The sequence below is a fragment of the Anser cygnoides genome, chromosome 5 (genome assembly GCF_040182565.1).
Source record: "Anser cygnoides isolate HZ-2024a breed goose chromosome 5, Taihu_goose_T2T_genome, whole genome shotgun sequence".
Lineage (NCBI taxonomy): Eukaryota > Metazoa > Chordata > Aves > Anseriformes > Anatidae > Anser > Anser cygnoides.
In genome coordinates, this window is record NC_089877.1 from 6,486,672 (window position 1) to 6,509,679 (window position 23,008).

Below are 23,008 nucleotides of genomic sequence, written 5' to 3' on the forward strand. Positions count from 1 at the left end.
TTGTTGTTTTATAAGAAAACATCAGCAAACTCATGTGATCCATGGAAGACAGTCTGAAAAAAATACACTTATTCATACTATCAATATGTTTGGATCTCCAAAACTCCTAATTTCCAGTAACAGATTTGTTGGCTAAGAATGCTGTCACCATAACCTCCAACAGCGTTACGACCTCATTACATATGCTATCACTGCAAATTAAATATCATCCAGTGCAACAAAAAAGAATGTTCCACCTTAAAGTCACCCTTCGTTCTCCAGTGAGCTGATCTAGAATATTTTTGATATATTGTTAAAAAGCAGAACTTTCCCTCAGTGAGCCACCTGAACATCGTATATGATTGTAACACAGCAGGTTATATAACATGGTATTTCCCCATTTTTAGTTTTCTTGTTTGCCTCTTACATAACCCCTACGCCGCCTCTCAGAGAGGCAGGGACACATACTCAGGCCCAGGATGCTGTTGTCCTCACTGTCGTTCACGCCACACGTGTCTGGTGAATTTGATGCATTATATGTTCCCTGGTCTCCATTCTGTGAGGGTCGAGGAAGTTTTCCTGGCAATGTTTGGTATTTGCTGCCTTTCACAAGTGGCTTACTCTGCATTTTTTTTTTAAAGAGGAAAGAGAAAAAGGCAAATCACTCATTGCATTTACAATCTAGTACACAGTAGTCATTTATAAATTTAGTAAAAGTATTTTGAAGTTTGGCATGTTCCTTTTTACAGACATTTCAATTTAAATCTAATATTCAACATACCAATTTAAATCTAATAATCAGCTGCCATGATTTTCTAGCTAAGACCCAACCTTCTCTTCCCTCATCATCTCCTTCCCCTTCAGCTATACCGTGTATTATATTAAACCATTATATATATATATATATATATATATATATATAAAATATTACCTGGTTTGTCATGATTTTTTTCTAGCCACCTCCCTTTCCTCTGGGACCCTGGCACCATATATAATAATTAATGCCTTCCAAGGCCCACTTTTGACAGTGCCAGAAATGAATTTAGTCATTTCTTAGCCCATTCTTTGCCCTGCTAAATTTTTCCTTCATAATTCACCAAAGTGTCTATGTTTTTGCCTAACAGTTGTATCTCAATGGAATTTAAGCCAAAAGTATTTGTATAACTCAAATTTGGCCACTCATATTTGCTCACCACCATTAATCACATTCAAAGAATCAAAAATGAGGTTAGGCTACAGAAATGTAACTTCTGTAAGAATTAAGACCTCTCTGGATAACTAAGATTGCAAATGCTAGGTTGAAAAAAAAAGTTAAACGCAAACTGCAAAACATATAGTAAATACCAATTCTATTGTACCTAAGCACAACGTATAACTTGGATGTATGCTGGTTAAAAAGCATGGACTGACCTGTATTTTAGAGCTGACATATTCTATACAATTTCTGTCCACATCAGACTAAAATAGCCTGAAGTATGCTTGCCTGCAGCTACGGTACATGTACACAGCGTCAGTGGCACCAGTGAGATTACTTACATTGGGAGGACCTTCCTCAAGCAACAGAGGTCACGAGGTGGTCCTCAAAGCCAGCATGCAGTACAGATTATTGAAAGGGGACTACTATGTAGGCTATGCTTAAAATAGAGAATCCCTTCATCTTCCGTGCATTCAATTTTGCAGTTACCAACTAATTTGGAATCCTGCTCCTTGTACAAAGGTAGTTTAGAACCTGCATACAGATCTGACAGTTTGGGGCCTAACGATTCTCTGCAGCCGAAGTATACGTTTCACAGATGCACTTTGCTACAGTTTTGGAAAGTTCGCGCTGAGACTTCATCAATACTGACTCCAGATGAAAAGATGAAGGAGCCATGACTGGACAAATAAATATATCTATCACAACCGTCAAAATTACAAGAATGGGGAGGCTTTTCTGGAAAAGCAATGAACCTGTAACTCCTACAGACATTGTGGGAGTGGTGCACATTCAATGTGTATTTTGAAGTAAGCTCATACGGACAGATGACAGTATCAGAAAGGAGGTAAGGTAGGAAAACAATGTGCTGGAAATACGCAAAATGTATTTAGTGCACAGAAACATACAGTATTCTCCTAATTAGTAACCCCATTTAAACAAAATTGTTTTGAAATACTTAGATCAAACTTCGTCTGTGACAGGATGATACATGAAATATTTAATTAGATAACCACTGGTTTATTCCATTTTTATTTCAAGGCCAAGAGGGATATTTGTGATTCTATAATCATGGACCAGATTCCTGAATTTTGGGGACTGTGTGTCCCACCCCTGCTTCTGTTTTGGCAGCACTAGCCCCGCTAGCACCTAACATTACATGACTAGAGAAACCATTTATTACTTTAATCAAATATCAGCACTGTATTTTCTGAAACTGACTTCTAACATTACACACCCAAACAGCTTGTTGATAAAAAACAAACAAACAAACAAACAAAAAAACACCGCACACATAAAAATCCTTACCCCTACCCTTGTTCCCAAAGTTTGTCAAGTACCTGAACTTTGCAAACATTTTAAAAGGGAAGATAAATACAAAACGAAAACACAGCCATACCATCACAGCAGATAAATGTTAGAAGATTTTACAGTTAATATACCTCTTGTTCTACAACAGGCTGTACTGGTTTTCCGTCTACATACTATGGAGTTGCAGGGAGAATAATTTCAAAGTTTTATGGAAAAAAGCAACAGACAAATGTTAGTATTAACGTACATACATCAATTATAGTGTGATTACTATAGTGATGCTACTTAATGCATTGACAACATATTACAAGGTCTGTTATCTCTTCATTTTAATAAAGTATTTAACCTTTAAATGTGTTTGTTCAAACCACTTCACTAAATTTGTGCCCAGTTTAGGTTCTGTTGTGATCAAAGGCATTTTGCTATTTTTAGGCTTCTGGGTGGTCCCATGGCTACCACATAACACTTAAAACATTATGAAAATGTCTGACATTAAAAGAGAACATATGCAGTACTGTATGGATCTGCCTGAAACCATGAAGAAGACCTGTGAAAAATATCAGCATGGCTAGGTCAGAAACACCAGTATGTTTTATTTCATTTTTATTATTGCTTGACGTAATTGGAATTTCAGTTTTGTGCAAAGAACAACTCCAGCAGCACAGGTTCCACTGGACTCAGTGATAAGGAGCAAAGTCTTGCGCTGTGTTAGCAAAACAAGTTTTCTGGGGCTTAGTTTTGGTTAAGTTGTGACTAATCCTTGTTTAGCACTTGTAAATATAGGGAGGTCTGGTCTCATTTATTTCACTAAGAAATCTCATGCCTAAATTAGGGCATACAATTAAAATGGCTTGCTGAACTGGGGTCTCACTGACTGAAGTTCTGTCACGTTCTTCATTTTTTCTATATGGACTCTGATTTGGTAGATACAGCAGATTTGCAGCCTAAATGTGTAGGTAGAGCCTTATCGTATCATAGAGACAAACAGACTTTTTAAGATTAAGACAAGAAAATAATTTAAAAGTTATGAAAAGAAAACAGACCGTCAAAAATTACACACAGAATGAAATGTTAGCTGTCAAATGATCTGTCATGTGTGTTACCACAATCAAATAAGTGCAACATAAATTTCAAACATTTTATTTGGTCACGTAATCTAGTATTAAGCCTAGTTTTGGCATAGAAAGTGTCAGTAATAGTCCTATAAGTTACAAGTACACATGCAGAAAAAAACTTCAGCGTACATAATGACAAATAAAACCTCTGGACCATAGCATAATGAGACTTGGTAAATTGGAAAGTCTTTATTCTGGAATGGAACGAAGCCTTGGAATTAACAACAGTGCTCCTGCTGTTTAACTAAGGCAGCATCACTACCATCTTCAAGAATGCCATTTATATCAGAAGTCAAAGTTAGGGAGTGACAATCGTATTTACGTGCAAACACTCAAAGGAATCCTACGTGAAAATGCATGCCCAGTCCCAATACTTCTTTTTAATACTTTCAGGTATGTTGTCTTAATATTTTAGCAGGTTGGAAATCAAAAATATTTTTAAAACACTTATCTATAAACAAAATTATACTGCAGTTCAACAAAATGGCTTCTCATTATTTGCTGTACTTCTCTTAAATATTTTTTTTTCTTGTAGTTGAAAAGCTGAATTTGAGGATGTGTCAAATCATTTGTTTATTCTAAGATTAGCACTGGGGCCAAAAGATGAACCTGAACTATTGTATCATTAGGGCTTTTTTTTCCACATACATTAGTGGTGGTTAGGTTTACAATATGTGAAACAAACAGTATTTATACTTGAACTTTATCTTTTATTCTAGATATTTAACACCAGAAATTTTGAGTACAAATAAACCAACCTTTTCCAGGGATTCGCTCTGCAAATCTTCTAAACTACTTGATTTTTTTTTCTGTGGAACCCTTAAAATAATAACAGGCAAAAAAGGCAACAGTAAATGCAACATAATATGCTTGTGCATGTCACAATGGTATCATATGACAGCTATCATATATCACATAGTATCTTCAAATAACATAATTCAGAACTAGGAGATTTTTTTTTTTTAGCTTAAAATTCATAGTCCTGGGTTAAAACATAGTACTGATGTAGATGAAGTCAGAAACAGGAACATGGCCATGCTGATCAACAAAGAAAGGCAATAAGGTCCAATATCCAGATTTAAACCTTATATATATAAATGACTTTTTTAGATACTCATAACAAGCAAAAGTAGACTTCAGGAACTCTCTGCAAACACTGTGCAATATTTAGGGCTTTTTAAAAGATTTTAAAAATGGAAGGAGAAAGGCAGAATTATCAAAAAAATCTGGCTATATGTTGTATATTTTAGTTACTGTTACCATTTCTTACCTATTTAGGATTTCCAAAGTTTCTTCTTGTGGAGAGGTTAGATTAGCTGAAGATACTGGAATGGTTCCACTTCAAATCAGAATAAAATATATTAAGTACTATAATAAATATATCTTCTGATATATAAAATTACTAATTCATTCTTGTAGTCTAAACCTCATACAACTACGCATTATAAATTTACATGGCAAACACTTCTTTCACAGCTTTGCAAGAACTTTTGGGTAGTTAAGGACAGGCAAGACTAGATACCAACACTTAAATAATGTAGACTTAGGACAATCCCAACAAAAAGTGAGAAACATAAGTCTTGCCTGATTTCTGTAGCTTTGTGTGGCACTGGAGATGACGTAGCTGGTGGCAATTCTCCTGAAGAGGCCTATGTAAAATAGAAGTTTCAAGCCTGTAACTCTAGTGTCTGAATCTGAATCTGTAGTGCCCATAGCAATAGGCACAAAAATTCAGCCAGGGCAAAACCCTTGTCTACATTATCTTTCCTACTACAGAGAAACCAAGAGAAACAATTCATATTTACAGCAGAATGTGCTTCTAAAACATCTTTACTACACACCTCTGATTTAAATAGATCTCCTTGAGGATTGTTCAAAAGATTCCATTTCCTTAAAGTTGCCTCAAGTTCCTCTTCATTGCCACCAGAGACAATTCTGTCTGAAGAGCCTGCAAGCATTAAAGATGAGAAGTAGAAAGGGAGAGAAACAAGTCAAAAAATTAACATTTAGGACCATATGCAGGCAATCTAAATACTTCAGTCTCTATATTCCACTTCAGTCTTCATCTGACGCATCTAGTTTGGCAGCCTTTCCCACTACCCAGCCCTCCTTAGGGCTCTGACTTATAAGTGAGCTGATTTATATTTGACAACAAATTTGGTCACCTGCTGTGCTCTGTTCTGAGTAGCTGAGCTGCTTATGAGACAGCTTCTGAACCACCCTAATTCACAATTTGGTGTTGTAAGGGAAGTTCAAGTTGGTACCATTTTCCTCCTCACAGTTTATCACTTTATAGGATGTATGTTAGACATTGAAGGTATCATAATGCAGTGCCCCATGCTCAGTTTGAGGATAAACATGTAAACATACTCCATGGTTTTCTGGATATCCCAGACTGAACTAAATACTGAAATATTCCAAATTCACTATTGAAGAAGATTTTTATTGTTGAATTGTCAAAGCTGAAATACTAAATCAGGGTCTGAATATTTAGTGCTCAGCAAACTTCCAGAGTATTTTGGATGAGAAATTTTCTGGAGATCTCTCATGCATGGGATTACATACAGGACTTGGAAGAGCAGATATGCCATGATGGAGAAATCTAGACTGATCTTTAAGTACTTTGATAATTCCCAGTTTAAGTGATGGAGGTGCAATAGCTCTAGGCAGTTATGTAAAAGCATCAAATCTTATGTTTAAGCCTTCTCACTGTTGCGAAGAGAGACCTTTTAAAAAGTCATTTGACATGAACTTGGTTATCATGCTGTTGAGCTAAAAAGACCGTCAAAAAACTTGATACTGACCACTGGCCCTTCAGGATATGAAGTGAAACTTAGTGCTGATAACATCACAAGCTATGGTTCCTGGTAGGCAGCCCCTCAGCACAAATTACAAAAACCAAAAGAGCTACCTGTAGTGGCTCATGATAGTTCCTCTACATTTTATTCAGATATCAGTAACTATCTCAAGCAGATGTACTACTTTAATCCAAAACATACATTTTTTTTTTTAGTGTACATGCTACCTATCACAAAAAGTCATTACTCTACTGTCAGTGTAACTTACTGCTTCCCTTTAGCAGGGATAAGTGACACTTACAATGTACTGTGTTTCAGTCAAGTAATTATTTAAAAACTGTTATATGAGACTGAAGATTTCAACCCATTGACTCTAATAAAACAACTTATAAGCAGGGATTACACTTCAAAGGGAACCTTTAAAACCTGCCTCTATAAATAATAAATAAACATATATATATATATATTTGAAGGAGAAATATTTATTGGTAGTCTAACCATTAAACTCCCACAAAAACACAGATAAGGTAACAAGCTCACTGGGGCTATGAAGAAAATGTAGGCATCACAGCATGCACCTTGTTTATGAAGGATCTGAGTATACACTCCAGTTCTCACACAGGTTTTGGGTTTTTGTTTTAATATGCTGAGCATCACTAGTATTTTAGTTAATACTGTACGGAGTGTCTACACTAGCATACGCTAACTCCGTCATACTCTCAGCAGTACCAGTTCAATAATCCAGACCATCATGGCTTGCTCCTTGCTTATGCACACAAGCTTCCCCAAAAAACATATCCCACAAGGGGACAGTGCACCCTAATCTGTACTACCAGCATGTGGTTTATTTATATATAATATTCTATGCACCAAAGCAACTGTGGATTTCTAGTCACTCTCTCCAAACCAGAACTTGCCTAGTCAGCTGTGAGGATTTTTCTTAGAGGAGGGAATAGGGCAACAGAACTTACTATATTCATTGCATCTCTTTCAGCAATATGTCAGAGACAAAGAAGAAAAAAGGTCCTCCTAACAGTAAGAGGAGATCAGATTCCCTGTGATAAATGCAGTATAAAAAGCATGACAAAGGAAAACACTGCTTCCTTTAACTCTCAGTGGCTGGCTGGTGCTGATCATTACCGCCATTCCTGAATTGGACTGTGGTGTATGAAATCTGAATGTATGATCTAATTAATTATTTAAGGTTCACCATCCGCTAAGGTCTCCTGGTTTCACTTTACACTGTAAAAACTTGTCATAGAAATAAAATACCACACGAACTTAATACCTATCTGTATGCTTTAATTCATATGCAGGAGGTGATTAATTAAGCTGTCATTTTAATTTTGCATAACAGATTCTAGAAAGGGATTTAGTGCAATTTAATAAAACTGCTGGAAACTTCCTGCTGTTTGCTCAGTCCTTTTCACGCTTTGTGCTCAAATTCCTTTTCATCTGATCTCTACAGCCCGTGTGCAACTGAGGGGATGACAACCAGCAGCAGGGATGGAGCTTTGGCCATGAAGTACGTAAGACATGGGCCTGCACTAGGGAAGAGACTGACAAGAGTCCCTTCAGTGAGGAGTGACAGCGCTACATGAAGTTTCTAATAACACCATGGCACCAGCTGTCCACCAAGCCATCGCTACATGGATGTAGGAGTTCTGCAACCAAAGCTCCTGCCCTATTGCAATATATAGTAGAGCATTTTAAGGAAAGCAGTGCTGGCTTTGGATTGCCCTGGCACATAATGAGGTAGAACAGCAGGACTTCAGACCTGACTGATGAGTTCACATAGCTGTACAGCTAGAGCAGTAATCTCACCATTCATCCTTATCAATCAGAATCCTTAATGACACCATCTATAACAGAATATAGCACCAAAATTAGGCTCTACAGAGGAATTTACTATTAACTGATGTAGAAAGCATTTTAAGCATTTTAGGGTAAGACTTAGGGAGCTGAACATGAGATTCAGTCAGAGAAGTCTCTCTGAATACTAATGTTGTAACTAAATAAGTAAATCCTCAGACAGACTTGATTTTTTTTTTTTAACTGACTGTAGCATAAGGACCAAAAACAAAAAAACGAAATCTCCACCAGCTACAGTCAAAAACACACAAGCTTACAAGCCTGCTCAAGGAATATTGTGGTTCTTTCTACTCTTTCAGCACCACAGCATGATACAAATATATGTATAATGAACTATATAGTATTATACACATAAATTCAACAGCCAACAAATAGTAGTTGTAGTGCATGCAGTTTTTAAATGATCTGATACTGGGAAATTATTCACATGACATTTTACCGTGAGCTGCAATCATTATCTCCTTGACCCTTCTGTACTGGCTTAGCAATAGTGTTAACTCCTCTATTCGGCGGTCCTGTGAAAAGCAGTAAATGAAATCATATTATAAATCCTAGATTTTTAACCTACGCTATTATGACACATTCATTTCTGTGATTTTGGCCTGGAAAGAGAAAGATGGACTGGGATTTTCTGAATAACCCCAGCTTTCTTGGCCTTTCTTCAAAGGAGAAAGCTCCAGCCCTGCCCTCTGAGTATCCTCGTGGCCCTCCTCTGGACTCGCTCCAACAGCTCCACGTCCTTCTTGAGCTGCGAGCCACAGAGCTGAACGTAGGACTCCAGGTGGGGTCTCAGAAAAGCAGAATATTTTATTTTGCAAGATTATTGAAGGTAATGGCTCTATATTGAACATTTATGAACCTGTGGGTCAACCATCTGACCACTAGTTTCCAAGGAAATGACCCTCCTTTCCCTGTCAGTATACCCAGATATTAGGACATAACCAACAGTATTTTGTTCCCTTCAAATTCAAAAAAACTTATGCAGCCTTGGAACAATTTTGGAAAGAGATGTTGCCACATCTTTTATTTTCCAGATGCAAATTTTACCTTTTTGAGTGTTTAAGAACTAGAGATCATTATGAGTTTCATTAATTTTCCCTAGAATTAACATTGCTCTGTCCAGATCCCCCACTTACTGAAGGAAGTTTTTAGGAATGCATATTACTGTGTAAGTGATCATATGTAAATATGTCACCAAAAAAGAAAATCTTGTTGCCTGTTTATTATCATAAAACAAGAACTACAATTTCTTCAAGAATTAAACAGGAATAAAACTTCTAAAAATAAGGAACACTTTATGTAATAAGTCAGTGACATCTGAAGGCTTTGCACTTGAATTGTTCAATTGACAGACAAGCAGCAGAGGTGATGAGAGTCAAAAAACAGCAATAACAACAAACATATTTACAATTTAAATGTATCTAATTTCACTCTCCCTCTCCTTTATTACTCCCCACACACAGCCTTTTGGCTTTTTAGCCCTTGTCTCTTTAAAACCTGATCTCTATTCTTAGAAGATTTTAGTCTGAATCAAAGGCATTTTTTACTTTATTTTTCTATCACGATCTAAACTAGGTATACCTATGTATACTTTAGATAAAGTTTGGAAGATAAAGAACTGCCTAAGATGAGCTAATCCTAGCGCTTTCTAATGGCAGAAAACTGGAGATTCTGCTCATTACAGCCTTGGCTTTCTGTTCTGTATTGGGTGTATGTGGCAAGGGTTTGGTAGCTGGGGGCTGCAGGGGTGGCCTCTGTGAGCAGAGCCCTGCAGCTGCCCCATGTCAGATCAGAGCCAGCTCCTGCTGGCTCCAAAAGGGACCCACTGCTGGCCAGAACCAAGCCATGAGTGACATTGGTTGCACCTCTGTGAGAGCAGATTTGAGGAAGGGGAAAAACCAGAAAACTGCCGTGCAACAGCTGCTGGGAGAGAGGAGGGAGAGCCAGCCCTGCAGCCCCCAGGTCAGTGCAGCAGGAGGGCAGGAGGGGCTCCAGGCAGGCAGCAGCAGTTCCCCTGCGGCCTGTGGAGAGGCCCCCGGTGGAGCAGGCTGTCCCCCTGCAGCCCACGGGTCCCACACGGAGCAGATCTCCACGCTGCAGCCCGTGGAGGAGCCCCCGGTGGAGCAGGTGGATGTGGCCTGGAGGAGGCTGCGGCCCATGGAGAGCCCCTGCAGGAGCAGGCCCCGGGCCGGAGCTGCAGCCCGTGGAGAGGAGCCCACGCAGGAGCAGGGGGTCTGGGGGGAGCTGCCGCCCGTGGGGGACCCGTGCTGGAGCAGTTTGCTCCTGGGGGATGGACCCTGTGGTACAGAGCCATGTTGGGGCAGTTCCTGAAGAGCTGCTGCCTGTGGGCAGCCCCCTCAGGATCAGTTCGGGAAGGACGGCATCCCGGGGGAGGGACCCCGCCTGGAGCAGGGGCAGGGAGTGATGGTAAAGGAGCGGCAGAGACATAGTATCATGGGCTGACCGCAGCCCCAATTCCCTGTTTCCTGCTCAAGGAGAGGTGGAAGAGAATGTCTGTGTGGGGGAAGGTGTCCTGAGTTTAATTTTAGTTTCTCACTGCTCTAGCTTGTTAATAACAGGTAATAAAAAATGGATTACATGCTTCTCCCTATGCTGTGTCTTTTTTCCCTGTGACGATAATTGTTGAGTGATCTCCCTGTCCTTATCTCAACCCTTGAGCCCTTTCCATAGTATTTTCTCCCCCCTTCCTTTGAGGAGGGGGATTGATAGTGTGATTGTGGTGGAGTTCAGCTGTCCAGCAGGGTGAAACCAACACATGCTCCCCTCTGGAATTTAACGAGTACCTAACGAGTTCTGCTACAGGTTAGCAAGGTCAGACACAACTCCTATTTTATAAAAATCAACATTCTGTCACAGTCTCATGGGATTAATCCAAAAATCAGGACAATATCATGCTTGTGGAAAGTGGGTAATTCAGATCATTACAGAGATTCAAAACCAACATTTCATTTTTATTATGTAGAAAGAAGGATGTTTTCTCACCTTTTCTTCATTTGCAGCCAATAATGATTCCATTCCTATCTTCAACCGTTGAACTTCTTGATCTAAAAATGTTTTCAAAATGTTATGAGAAAAATACACTTGCTATATTTAGTGTAAATGGTATCTATTTTGTAATACACTCTCCATGTTCTTATAAATTACCAAAACCATGTCAGTGACATGGCATATTAAACTACATTTAATTTAAAGCTTTTCAACAGCTAACTATTAAAAGCATCACACAACACAAACAAGCTGGTTTTGTTTATAAAAGGCTACACAATGCTATTTCATATTCCAAAATTCAAGAAATAAAAATAAAAGAAACAGTGAAGCTTATTTTGCAGAAGATGAGAGCGTGTTTGCTGTTATACATTTATGGAAATAAATTTAAGCATGATTGAATATTAATTTTATTCCATCTGGGAAAAATATTCTCCAGCTTATGAGAATTAGTTCAAGGATATTCTCGAGTCTTGAAAATGAAAAATAACAATAACTATTTTGATATTCTATAACGAGGAAAATTTGTAAAATACTTTTTTCTTAAAACAGCTCAGTATGAATAACTGAGTTAAAATCTGCATCAAGAGCTAATACACAATTGCCTCACACAAGATGGTGTTACAATATAGATTCAGAGGTTATTAAAAAATGTTATAGTCAAAAACACCTAAAACACACTTTCTGAAACATATGAGGTTGTTAATTACGTCATCCTAACTTTACTGAACTGAATCTTTCATTTTTTTCTCTACATTATATTCTTAACAAGTCCTCTAGTACCAACTCGCACTAAATCAAACCTAGATGATGGAGATAGAATCTGAAATAGTTTATCTGCTGAAGCTGCCACTTAAGGAATTCATGCATTGACATTAGACCAGACCCATTTATTTCACAAAGGACTATGAAAAACAGATGTGCAGGCATGAAGTGAGAGAGAAGAAAGAGAATCAGTACTGTAAAGGAGCATTTAAAATGTTTTATAACTAAATGTTGAATATATAATACAATTTCTCTACTATTTTCAAGAACTGTTATTATTGTTTTCTGGGAGTGATTCTGAAAAATGTACACCTTGTAATGATTACATTTTAAGACATGTAAATGAACTTTGTAAACGTTCCTCTTGCAAAAGAGAACACTTAGTAATTCAAGACATGCACGGACACAGCCAAATCAAAAACTAAAGCCAGCAGACAGTGGGCAAGCAATTGGAAAAAAATTAAAAAGCCATTAGAAATCACAGTCCTAATGATTTCTGTTCAAAAATATTAGACTTCAAAGAGAACTGGTGTCGAGGTATTTTTAAGCACACAAAGCAAACTTTACTTAGAATATTTATAACAACAACACATATAGAAACAGATTTTTTTTCAGACCCAAATCCTTCCCGCCAAGGAAGGAGGCTTTCAATTAAAGGCATCTTTCCAGATATTGTATGGGTTTTACATATGTACAAATAAAAAGAGGTAAAGGTTAAGTTTTGGCTCTGTTAACCTTGACAATGTCCATTTGAAGTCCAGCTATCTGTTTTGTGAACCTCTGATTTATTTTCTGAAGTGAAATCTTACCAAAGAGGGCAAGTAACCGTCTGCTTGCTGCAAGCAATGAACGCAATGTCTTATGTATATTACAATTAGACAGCCAAATCTAAACAAACATTGAATTACTGCTGCAGAATGCATTTGAGTTATAATTTGTGTGAAAGGAACAGTGAAATAAAGCCAAAAGTGAATTGCAAGGCTTACGTTTTTCTTTTAGCCTTCTCCTATAAACTTCCTCTACGGTGGTAAATGGTGAGAGTCAAATAAAGTATACAGAAAAAGCACAGATTAGATAAAGTTTGCATTTTAATTAGAATATGCATTCTAGCATACTAGAAAGTACATTGACATTACTTTTCTACTTTATTTAAGAAGACCACCTAAAAATTTGATGAATCAGTAATATTTTTCAGAAGCATTATTACTGCTGCATACTGTTTCCATTCAAATATAGTCTAAGTGGTTTCCTTAAAGTTAGCTTAAAGAATCTCTGTACAAGGTTTGATTCTTCTCCCACTGGAATCAAAGAGAGTTTTACCCATCTTCAGCGTGAACGGGACCAGAAACATCACTAGAAGTTGAAAGTTGCTGAGCGCTCTACTTATTGGTAATCAGCTATCTGTACCTTAAATACCATAAATTATTTGAGAATCTAATAGAAAATACAAAATCCTATTAGTAGGATAGTTTGTCTACAAAACGCTGCTGTTAGAGAAACTAATTTTCTAGTTAGACATGCAGCACTTTACATGCACAAGCTCTGCAAATGAGTTAAATTAGCACTAAGCACATGTTAAGGCTTTACTGGAAAGGACTGTCACTTCTTCAGAATAAACAACAGTCAAAAATACAGACTGTCCTCTTCAAGAAAAGAGGCACCTACATTAATTCTGGTAAGGAGACTCTTGGTAAGCCCTAATAAAGAGGTAGCACAAGTTACCTAAGTCACCTCTTAGCAAAGGCTCTATTTGTAAGCATTAGCTAACATACACAAAAAAAGTTAGTGCAGCTGTCTGATAAACTGTGGTAAACTATACACAAATGTTCCTGTACTAAGAGTCAATATTGTAGAAGAAGGTCACTAGTATCATAATGCTCTCGGCCCAGCAATTGGCAGAGGCTCTAGGGAGTCAGTAGTTCAGAGAACTGTGGCATGACTGCTTGGGACCAAAGTGTAAATGAACTGATTTAGCTGCTATTGATGTGTATCAAGCATACAGATTTAAAACAAATCTGCATTACAATCCTGAACAAATGAAAGCTGTGAATTAACAAATATATTTGAGAATGCTATATCACTGAAACATTATATTTAGCTACTATTGTCACTTTTTTTCCTCTTAAAAAACATCAACTATAAAGTTTTTCAATGAAATTTTGAAGGTAGACGCAAAAAATATATTCCTACTGAACAAAAATGACTGTTTCAAATTATAAATATAATCCCAGTAGAAAAAACAATCAGTACAATTCCCCTCCTCTTACCTCTTTCTGCAACTTCGCTATGTGATGAGGTCCTAGATAGTTGACTTTGTAAGCGTTCAATTTCTGCATCTTTGAGAGCTAATTGCTCCTGAAGCTGGGCTATCTCCGCCTGAAATAGAGTAAAACAAATTCAGAATAACATTGTCATAGATTCTCTGTGATTCTTCCCCATGAACTAGAAGATTTCTAAGCATAACACTTTACTTTCAATGATGTCCTGTTCCCAGTTTGGGACACTTCATAAACACTATAACAATCTTATGCATTTCATGGTGTTCCTATCCTATTCCTTTTACAGCAGCTCACTTTTTACAAGGATTAGCTCTCAGAGAAGAGAGTTGTGCGAAAGATAAGATTTTCAAGGATTTGTATAGGTAAAGAAACTTTTGAAAGCTCTCAACACTACAATGCTGACCATTCAATAATGACTACAATACGGCAACTCCTGAGTTTTGCATGAAGACCACTATAAGATAGCAAAGCATTTTAAATATATATTATCCTAGTTACTACTTATTAATGTAACTTATAATCTATGAATGGTGAGCCCTCTTCACAGCACCGTGCTAGAACTTTTGTTCCTCATGTACATAAGATGCTACAGCAAATATTGTAGAAGGAAGCATGGCTTGAAAGAAGTGATTGTCCAGCTTGAAACAGTGACTCATCTCTTTTTCCTATTTATGAGAAAAGCTGTCAACAACATGCTTTACTAAGTCAGTAGCTTCATTAAGATTTTCTTCAGCAGCCTTAAAGCGTTTATATCTAATCATTCTCCACTTCAAGCATACCAAACTCCCTCGCAATTTAAAAAATAATAATAAAAAAATCAGTAATGTGTGAACGGTTTCCCAACATATTAAAATAAAGGGGGAAAAATGCAAAGCACCAAACATTAGATGAACAAGATAAAAGATTGACAGGTTTATTCTAATGTACAAACTTATCTTTTTAACCAAGAAGCAAACGGATGGCAGCAAGAGATTACCACTCTGCCTGCAATTCCTCAAGGAGTAGAGGAATCTGCCTTGCTGCATCTCTGAAGGGCTCCTACACTTCCCAGTGACTAATGTGCTTTTTATATCCAGTCATGGAAATATTCCAATTTCTCATCTAAGACGCTGGAGCAACAGGAAGACAAAGCTTCAGACCTCTTAATACTAGATTTGGATTTGCCTCTGCTGGTCTATTTGATCTCATAGTACTCTTAAATGCCCTCCTTTCCTTTTAATTTCTCATTCCTGTTCTCTCTGCAATTACTTTTTTTCTTCCTCTCTCTTTCCCTCTATTTTTCTTCCCTTCTCTTTCTGTATCCTTTCTCACCCATTTTACCATTCTTTTTTATTTTCATTTTGCTTCTACCCTTTCCATAATCTTTATCTATCTTGGAAGCTGGCCACACACTGCTTAACAAAATATTTTCCCAAAGGCTGTTCATTGCTGCCACGTCAGAAAAAAAAATTTCATGGAAATAAGAGCTTTAAACTTAATAGAAAAAACAATGATAGCAAAATTTCAATATTCATCTAAGAATTCTCGAAAGAAATGTTAATACAGAGAACAACTATCTGTCATATCTGGATCGAGGTATCAAGTATTACAAAGAAAAACTCAGTTTAATAATTTGAAATGTTTTTCTAAGATCCAACCACAACTCAAAAAAAGTCAATCATTTATATGAAGTGATTATAACACCACACATATGAAAGCAAAGATGTGATTACAGAACAAAAAAGTGTACCTCAATAGGGAAAATAGTAAGTACCTTTTAATTTAGTGGAAAAGGGCTAAAAATTCAAATTAGAAATAAAGTGCAAGTGTTTAATGATGACAATGTTCAACCAGAAAAATAAATTACAAGCAAAAACGACCAAATGTGTCATATGTTGAGTTACTCCAGATGAAAATCCAACAGCTTTCCAGGAGTTAAGGTCAACACAGGGGTAAGACAGCTACGCTCTTTGATACTGACGTGAAGTCAGAGTAGATGATCTAATGGTGTATTTTGGGCTTAACCTCTGTTAAAATAAATTCCATAGTAAGTGAACACCCATCCTACTTTGCATGTCTCTTCAGTCTAGAAAGCATGTTCCACAGAGGCTTGTTACCATTACACAAATAAAAGACAGAAAATCTTCAAGGGAGGCTTCTTCCCAGAACAAGTCTTTTGTTAGACAAAATGCCTTTTTTTTTTTTTTTTTTTTTTTTTTAAGAAGAAAAACGAAAACTAGGGACAGCAGGGTGGGAGCAGAAAGCATAAAAAGAATCTACAAAAACTGTAGTCCAAAATACTTATTACAAAGTTGGTTCAAGAAAAAACAGACTATACTAGGCACTGACACAAGGCAATTGTAACAGAAGTAAGTACTGATGAGAAGTATGTTTGCCAGTTTCTAGCTGCAATAAATCTGTCATTAGCAAGTGCTAACTCTGCTTACTTTAGTTGCTTTTAATTTCCACTCATATTGATTTCTTTCATTTTCCAGTTCTTCCACTTTAATTTTGAGGTGTCTAAGTTCCTGTAGCAAACCCTGCAAGGAAGAACAGCTCAAAGTAAGATTACTCAGGGAGATATTAATTTTCCATGATTATGCATTCAAGATCATGCAAGAACTATGCAGTAATGAACACTGAACCATCACACACAGAAGTTGTGGCCTAGTTTAAGCAGACAAAAACTATTTTTAATTGAGAGATTATTATAAGGAATGATTTCTCAAATGCTCTACCTGAAATTATGAGCAAATTTCTTAGTCATAGTAAGGAAGACAGCTGACCTTAGGAATCCCTGTGAATCTCAGTGAAAATGAACCAAAAAATCTACATCTACAGTCTCATACAGCATTAACGATTGTTTTTTAAAAATTTGTTTTCACTACCACCAGAAAGCAGGCAGAAAAATGTGAAGTACTAACAGATTACTGACTTTCATTAAAGCAACAGTTGTCCCTCCAAACAAGTGTTTAAGCTACTTACCAAGAAAAATAACTCAGACTAAGTGATATTCAGTTATAGGCCTTTAATACCACACACATAGAGTCAAATATGACTATCAATATGTTACTTTCAGCATTGATTTTTGCAACTTTGCAAACATGGTCGATACAGCATAGAGTTGCAGCCATCTCTGTCTGTTCCTCTGACAAAGTTGTCCCTTAAATGTCCTTTCTCCCTTTCCTTCATAGAGCCAAACCTTAATGCTTATTCTTGAGGACAACACCAATAAATTCTTGATAGAACTCTGATGAGACCAAGTGTCTTAAAATGAACTGAGGAACAGAAAAAATTAGAAGCATAACCCAGTTTTGGAGTCCTGTATAGTACATACATTAAACAACCATACTAGTATCTCAGATAAAATGAATACTTATTAGGAAAGATTCTCAGATCTGACTCAGATTATTACTCCAATACGCAGCTGACACAGTGTAACCTAGTAGTTCACCAATCAGTTTGGTACAGAGACAAGCTCAGAATCAACAGCACTATTTTCAAAGTAGGCGTCATACACAAATGAGTTATTTTTGTAAAATTAATTTGGAGAGAAAATACTGAAAAGCTCTCTCTCAATATAAACAGATTATCTATAAGATGAGTTCTGGGGATCCAGAAAAGTGATGTAGCAACTAAATTAAACTGATATAATAGCACATATTAAGATGGACTTTTTCAAGCATACCAGTAACATTCAACCTTCAGTCAATTTAAACATTGTATGCAAAATAGTTTTTGTTTTGACATGTGGCATGGTTTTGATCACATACAACTGGGATTTATAACGTAAATTCAAAAATGCTTTTTTCAGAACCGCTGATGTCAGAATAAACAAAAACGGGTTACATTTGCAATTTTAAAGGTAAACGGAGATTGTTTTTATAGGCCATATTTCAGATAGTCTTACCTGAATCCACATTTTATACCTGTGTTAAGCTTTTAAGATATTCAGGAATTAATTATCATCTGTGTTCAAAGGACTGGTTAGGGTGTCATTGTTGTGAGGAAAATCAGCAAACTACCAAACCATGCTACCATGCTGCATATCAAACAAATTTCAACTAAGAAAACAGAAAAAAAAAAAAAAAAAAGGAAACAAGGAAAAAAAACCCACACCAGCAGTATAGACCTACGAGTAAAAAGCAAATCATGTAAAACCTGAGAGAGGTGATTGGTTCTTATGGATATCTGTGCTGTAGTACATAGATATCAACAGTGACCAAATTTGTCCCAGTGACTAGGGGAGGAAAGTGGGGGAATTAACTGTGTTGTCTTTTTTGTTTCTTTGGTTGTTTTATTTTTTTCCCTGTTTGTTTGTTGTAATTTTTGCAACCACCTCTCTCTTATTCATGAAAGTCACAACGATTAATGCCAACAATTCACAGCACAGCCCTGGTTAGTGGAATTTAGTTTCTGCAAGAGAAGAGTCAATACACAGGCTTCTGCTAAGGTGTACTTCTCGTACATCACACTGAGAGCAATTCTTCTGGCTGAGAGTCTCTATCACTGATCTTGGACTAGAGTGAGGGCCATTAGGTGTCACATCTGGTTTCCTATCTTGAGACTTTCTTTCTTGGATTCTACTATTAATTTCCAGCTGCAGTCTACACATCTGCTCCTGGAGCTCACTTATCAGGTTCACTACTGACTGAAAACATGGAAAAAAAAAAGACAAGTGAGAAAGAAAATGAAGACAATATGCAAAGAAAATATTTCTACAGTTGTAGCACAGAGAAACACAGGGAGCATATTAGAGGCAAGCTATAAAAAGACAATGTGTTTTCCTTCTGTTAAAGTATATGTAAATAGCCATAAATCTGGAACATTGTGCAGAGCACTGTAGCTCTGTAGAACAGAATCTATGTTCCAGACTAATTCATGATTCCAATCCTGATGCAAAGATCGGAATTTGGGCCCACATTTTCAGTAAATTATCCAGTCAGATGAAGTCAGATTTTAGGAAAAAAATGGAACATATTTTGATATGCTGGCTGAGAGGCAGCCTTTTGCTGAAATTGATTTTGTTACACAGACAAATCATCCACTAGGAAAAAAAAAAAATCTAGAGAGCAGCTCAGTTGAGGCCAAAATCTACTCTTTCCCAATTTATAAACAGAATTTACTAGTAAAATAATTCTATTTCCAAGTCTAGCAAGGGTCAGAAAAATACTCCATTACCTAGCTTGAAAGCTAGGTAGTATCTGGACACTGAGAAACAGTTAAGCAACACAGAGAAATCAAAGAATACCACAGAAGTAATGGCCTTAAAGTGTACTGATTTGCTGGCTAGCTTCCCTGAAGCAATCAGTGATACACAAACACACACAGACAGACAATCGCACACACAAACACACACACACAATCCAGTTAAAGAAAGCAAACCTCATACAAGTATTAAAATCTATATAAAATTGCACTTAAATTGCCCAATTCAGCAGCAGATAATGCTGGATATTTTATCAGATATTACAAGTTTGGAGGGCTTTTCTCTCAATTTTCATGCACATTAACAACATATGTTTTGTGACTTCTCAGTTTTACCAAGAGAAATACATTTGATGAGATTAATCCATCTCCCAAGGGAGTGAAAAAGTTTTTAATGGACAGAAGACCAGATGACAAAAGCACATATACGTATTTTTATTCTTCATTACAATGAATAAGAGTCCTCCTGTAATCCCAGCTCTCTGCTGATTCAATAAATCTGCTTGCTCAGTGCTAGGGAATGGCTATGGCAAGGACAGGACACTGTTCCAACCAAGAAAGTATTTCAGACAACCAATCTCAAACTGCACCTGCACCCACAGGCAAGCCCAAATATTCACAAAGATTCTCTTTCAAAAGCTTACACCAGTTAACTAAAAAGAGATTCACATCAGTTAAGTATTTTTCAAGTGCACTGCGCTTAAGATAAAATTCAGAATAGCAGCTGCATATATTTCCTTTTATACGAATCACTCTGAATCAGGCTCACAATGTCTGATGCTCATCCTTTTACATCCAACAAACCTTTCAGACATATAAACGAGAATTAGCTCCTTAAACAATCAAAAAATTTAGAAAGCGTACTCTGCCTCTGTATTCCAGCACTCTAATATACAGTCTTTTTTAGGCTGAAATACTTTGCCAGAGCTGTACAGCTAAGAAAAAGATAGTTTCCTTCAGTATCAGCTCACCTAAGTGAAACCGTCTCTTTCATAGATTCAGTGTCTACATTTGCCACTCTGCAGCAACACAGAGGGACTCTGGTGAGGGGAACGTCCCTGTTGCTAACTCTTCCTCTTATAAGAAAACTGCAAAGCAGAACACTCATCATACTTGCTTGTATAATTTAGATGCTATCCACAACCCCTCCACCTTCCATGCTTTGATTTTGTTTCTTTTTTACCATCATCTCCACAATCAGACACCTCCCTGAGCAGTACCAACTGGCAAGTGAAATCCTCAGGACACATGCCCATCTGCCTTGCTTTCTTTTAAGCACCAGGATACTAGTCCGTGCTTGTCTTTGACACAGAACACTGCTAAACCATATGAGGTTGTAAAGAACCACTTGTTAAACAAGATAAAACTGGCAGTTGCTCTGGTTGCAGCAACGTGGGAGAGTTCAGAACCACTATTGCTGCTGCCTTGTAACTCTTTCTCTTCTGAGTCATATCCAAACAAACAAACAAAAAAACAACAATGGGAAACACTGCATCCAACATACTTACTTCCCTCAGGGAAGACCTGACAGCACAGAAATGACAGAAATCCTTACCCCTCTGAAGGGTAAGATAGGTCTATGGAAAAGTAAAAGATGAACTCCAGATGCGGTATATGCCTCTACAGTTGTTTCCAGTTTCAAGATGGAAAAAGGCTTTTAATTTCTGAGATTCTTTCACAGCATGAAAATTTATTGACACTAAAATACCCTGGCTTGGATTTGACTCAGGTGAGACAGCACACCCAAATCCCCAGAGCTGTGCTGTACAGAACACCAGAAGGGGTATCTGGCTCACTGACTCAAGTTTCTTTGAAATGGCAAGTAACTGTGTAGTAGATATTTAATTCAAAAGTGTCCATAAAACAGCCACAAAACACTTTCCAACAGCTTATAGCAGACTTCAGATCGTCAGTATGAAAAAGCAGAAATCACCAAACTTATCATATGACAGAAAATAAAAAGTAGGAGAGAACAAAGGCTGTTAAGCAAGTTGAAATGGACAATTATTTCTGCAGCCTCCTGATGGTGACAGAAAGTCTCTTTTGTCTATGTTTGGGTAAAACAGGCATCTGGGCTGCAGCTAAGCACTTGGTAATGACTTGGCAATGTTGCTTTCTCATAACTCGCTGCATTGAGGAAAGATATTTGTAAAATTTCTAAGGCTTCTCAGGTAAGAGAAAAGCTACACAAATACCCTCAGGTGAGATTTCAAAACCCTTCACAGCATCACTGCAGCAAACAGAGCAGAACTTATTCCACAAAAAGGGAATTAAAGTGACAAAGGCAAGAATGAGACCATCCGTTTACAAGCAGCCATTCTCCTGGCTCCTGTATTATATGTATAAATAAATGGCACTATAAATGTAGCATGTGCTTTTGAAAAGCCAAAGACAAGTGGCATTCAGTCTGAAATCAATACCTTTGAGAGGAGGTTAGAGATACTTGACAAACTCCTTGCTGCTAACTAAAACTAAATCTAAACCACAGCTGCACAAGATAAAGTGAAATGTATCTGACAGATTAAGATTCACTCATATTTAGAAAGATATCTTAATTTGCTTTGTTTCTCCCCAACCCAACGAGAGAAATAATTCTACAGATAAATTCTACGTGACTGGAAACAGCTGCTGTGAAATGAGCTGATACAAAATTAGACTACAAAGGAAGTATGTTTTAGCTGACTTATTCTGCAATTTCACATCTCATTTTAAACTTTTTTGAACCCGTTATAGTTGACCCTGCCGCCATTTCTAAATATAATGAATTACAATTAAGACGCTGTTTAAAATAGTTTAACAACTAGAGGATGCCTCTGTAACACAAAACTATCAGATCACTGTTCTGCTCAACTCTGTCACTCCTAAACTCAGTCTTGAAAGCAGCAATTGGCCAACTGCAGAATAAGAGAAAGGCTCTAGCTCTGTCACCCACAGCTTTGTTCCATTTGTGTAAAACTATTAATTGCAATTTCATTTGACATATTAGACATTGTAACAGCATGTTGTAGTAGCCACGACATTCAGATATACGATTACAGTAAGATTAATTTCATTCAGTCATTGTCAGTTTGGAGAATGGCCTCCCTTTGAAGCAAGGTTACCACAGTACAGTTGTGTATGCATAAACAAGCAAACAGTCTACCTTCAGTTTGCTCTTAAGAGTGGATTATTCACTAAAAAGACGTACTCAGGCAGTAGACGCTAGCAATTTTGGAAGGTAAAGCTATTGCCAAATTTGAGCAGCATTTGTAGTCCAATAGTATAAAGTAAATATGTTAATAAATTTCATTGTGATGTTTGAAATTGTGTTTGTATTGAAAATTAATAAAAACTATAGTAAAAGGAACTGAAGTAGGGTTAAAGCTTTACAATTCAAGTAAGCATTGAATTTGATTGAAAGCAACCCCCCGTTTATCTTGACAAATTGGATTAAGATTTATTGAGGACAATCGGAAATAAATGAATGTCTTAGCAAGCAAACTGAAAATGCTCTTTATTTCC

General features: G+C 37.1%; 1 protein-coding gene across 24 annotated transcripts in view; it reads right to left on the minus strand.

Moving 5' to 3' along the window:
* Positions 1-23,008, minus strand: part of PPFIBP2 (PPFIA binding protein 2) — a 111,765-nt gene that overhangs the window by 12,320 nt on the left and 76,437 nt on the right. For 16 of the 24 annotated variants that reach the window (XM_048070040.2, XM_048070042.2, XM_066997904.1 and 13 more), the window contains 12 exons: positions 18,768-18,950; positions 16,747-16,839; positions 14,309-14,417; positions 13,028-13,060; positions 11,274-11,335; positions 8,698-8,785; positions 5,442-5,548; positions 5,185-5,249; positions 4,871-4,939; positions 4,359-4,419; positions 2,617-2,658; positions 448-601 (listed from right to left, as the gene is read on the minus strand). In XM_048070040.2, the coding sequence (XP_047925997.2) occupies positions 448-601; positions 2,617-2,658; positions 4,359-4,419; positions 4,871-4,939; positions 5,185-5,249; positions 5,442-5,548; positions 8,698-8,785; positions 11,274-11,335; positions 13,028-13,060; positions 14,309-14,417; positions 16,747-16,839; positions 18,768-18,950 (1,066 nt within the window). The remainder of the gene's footprint in view (positions 1-447; positions 602-2,616; positions 2,659-4,358; positions 4,420-4,870; positions 4,940-5,184; positions 5,250-5,441; positions 5,549-8,697; positions 8,786-11,273; positions 11,336-13,027; positions 13,061-14,308; positions 14,418-16,746; positions 16,840-18,767; positions 18,951-23,008) is intronic. The other 8 variants (XM_048070041.2, XM_048070057.2, XM_013177699.3 and 5 more) reach the window with 6 other exon arrangements.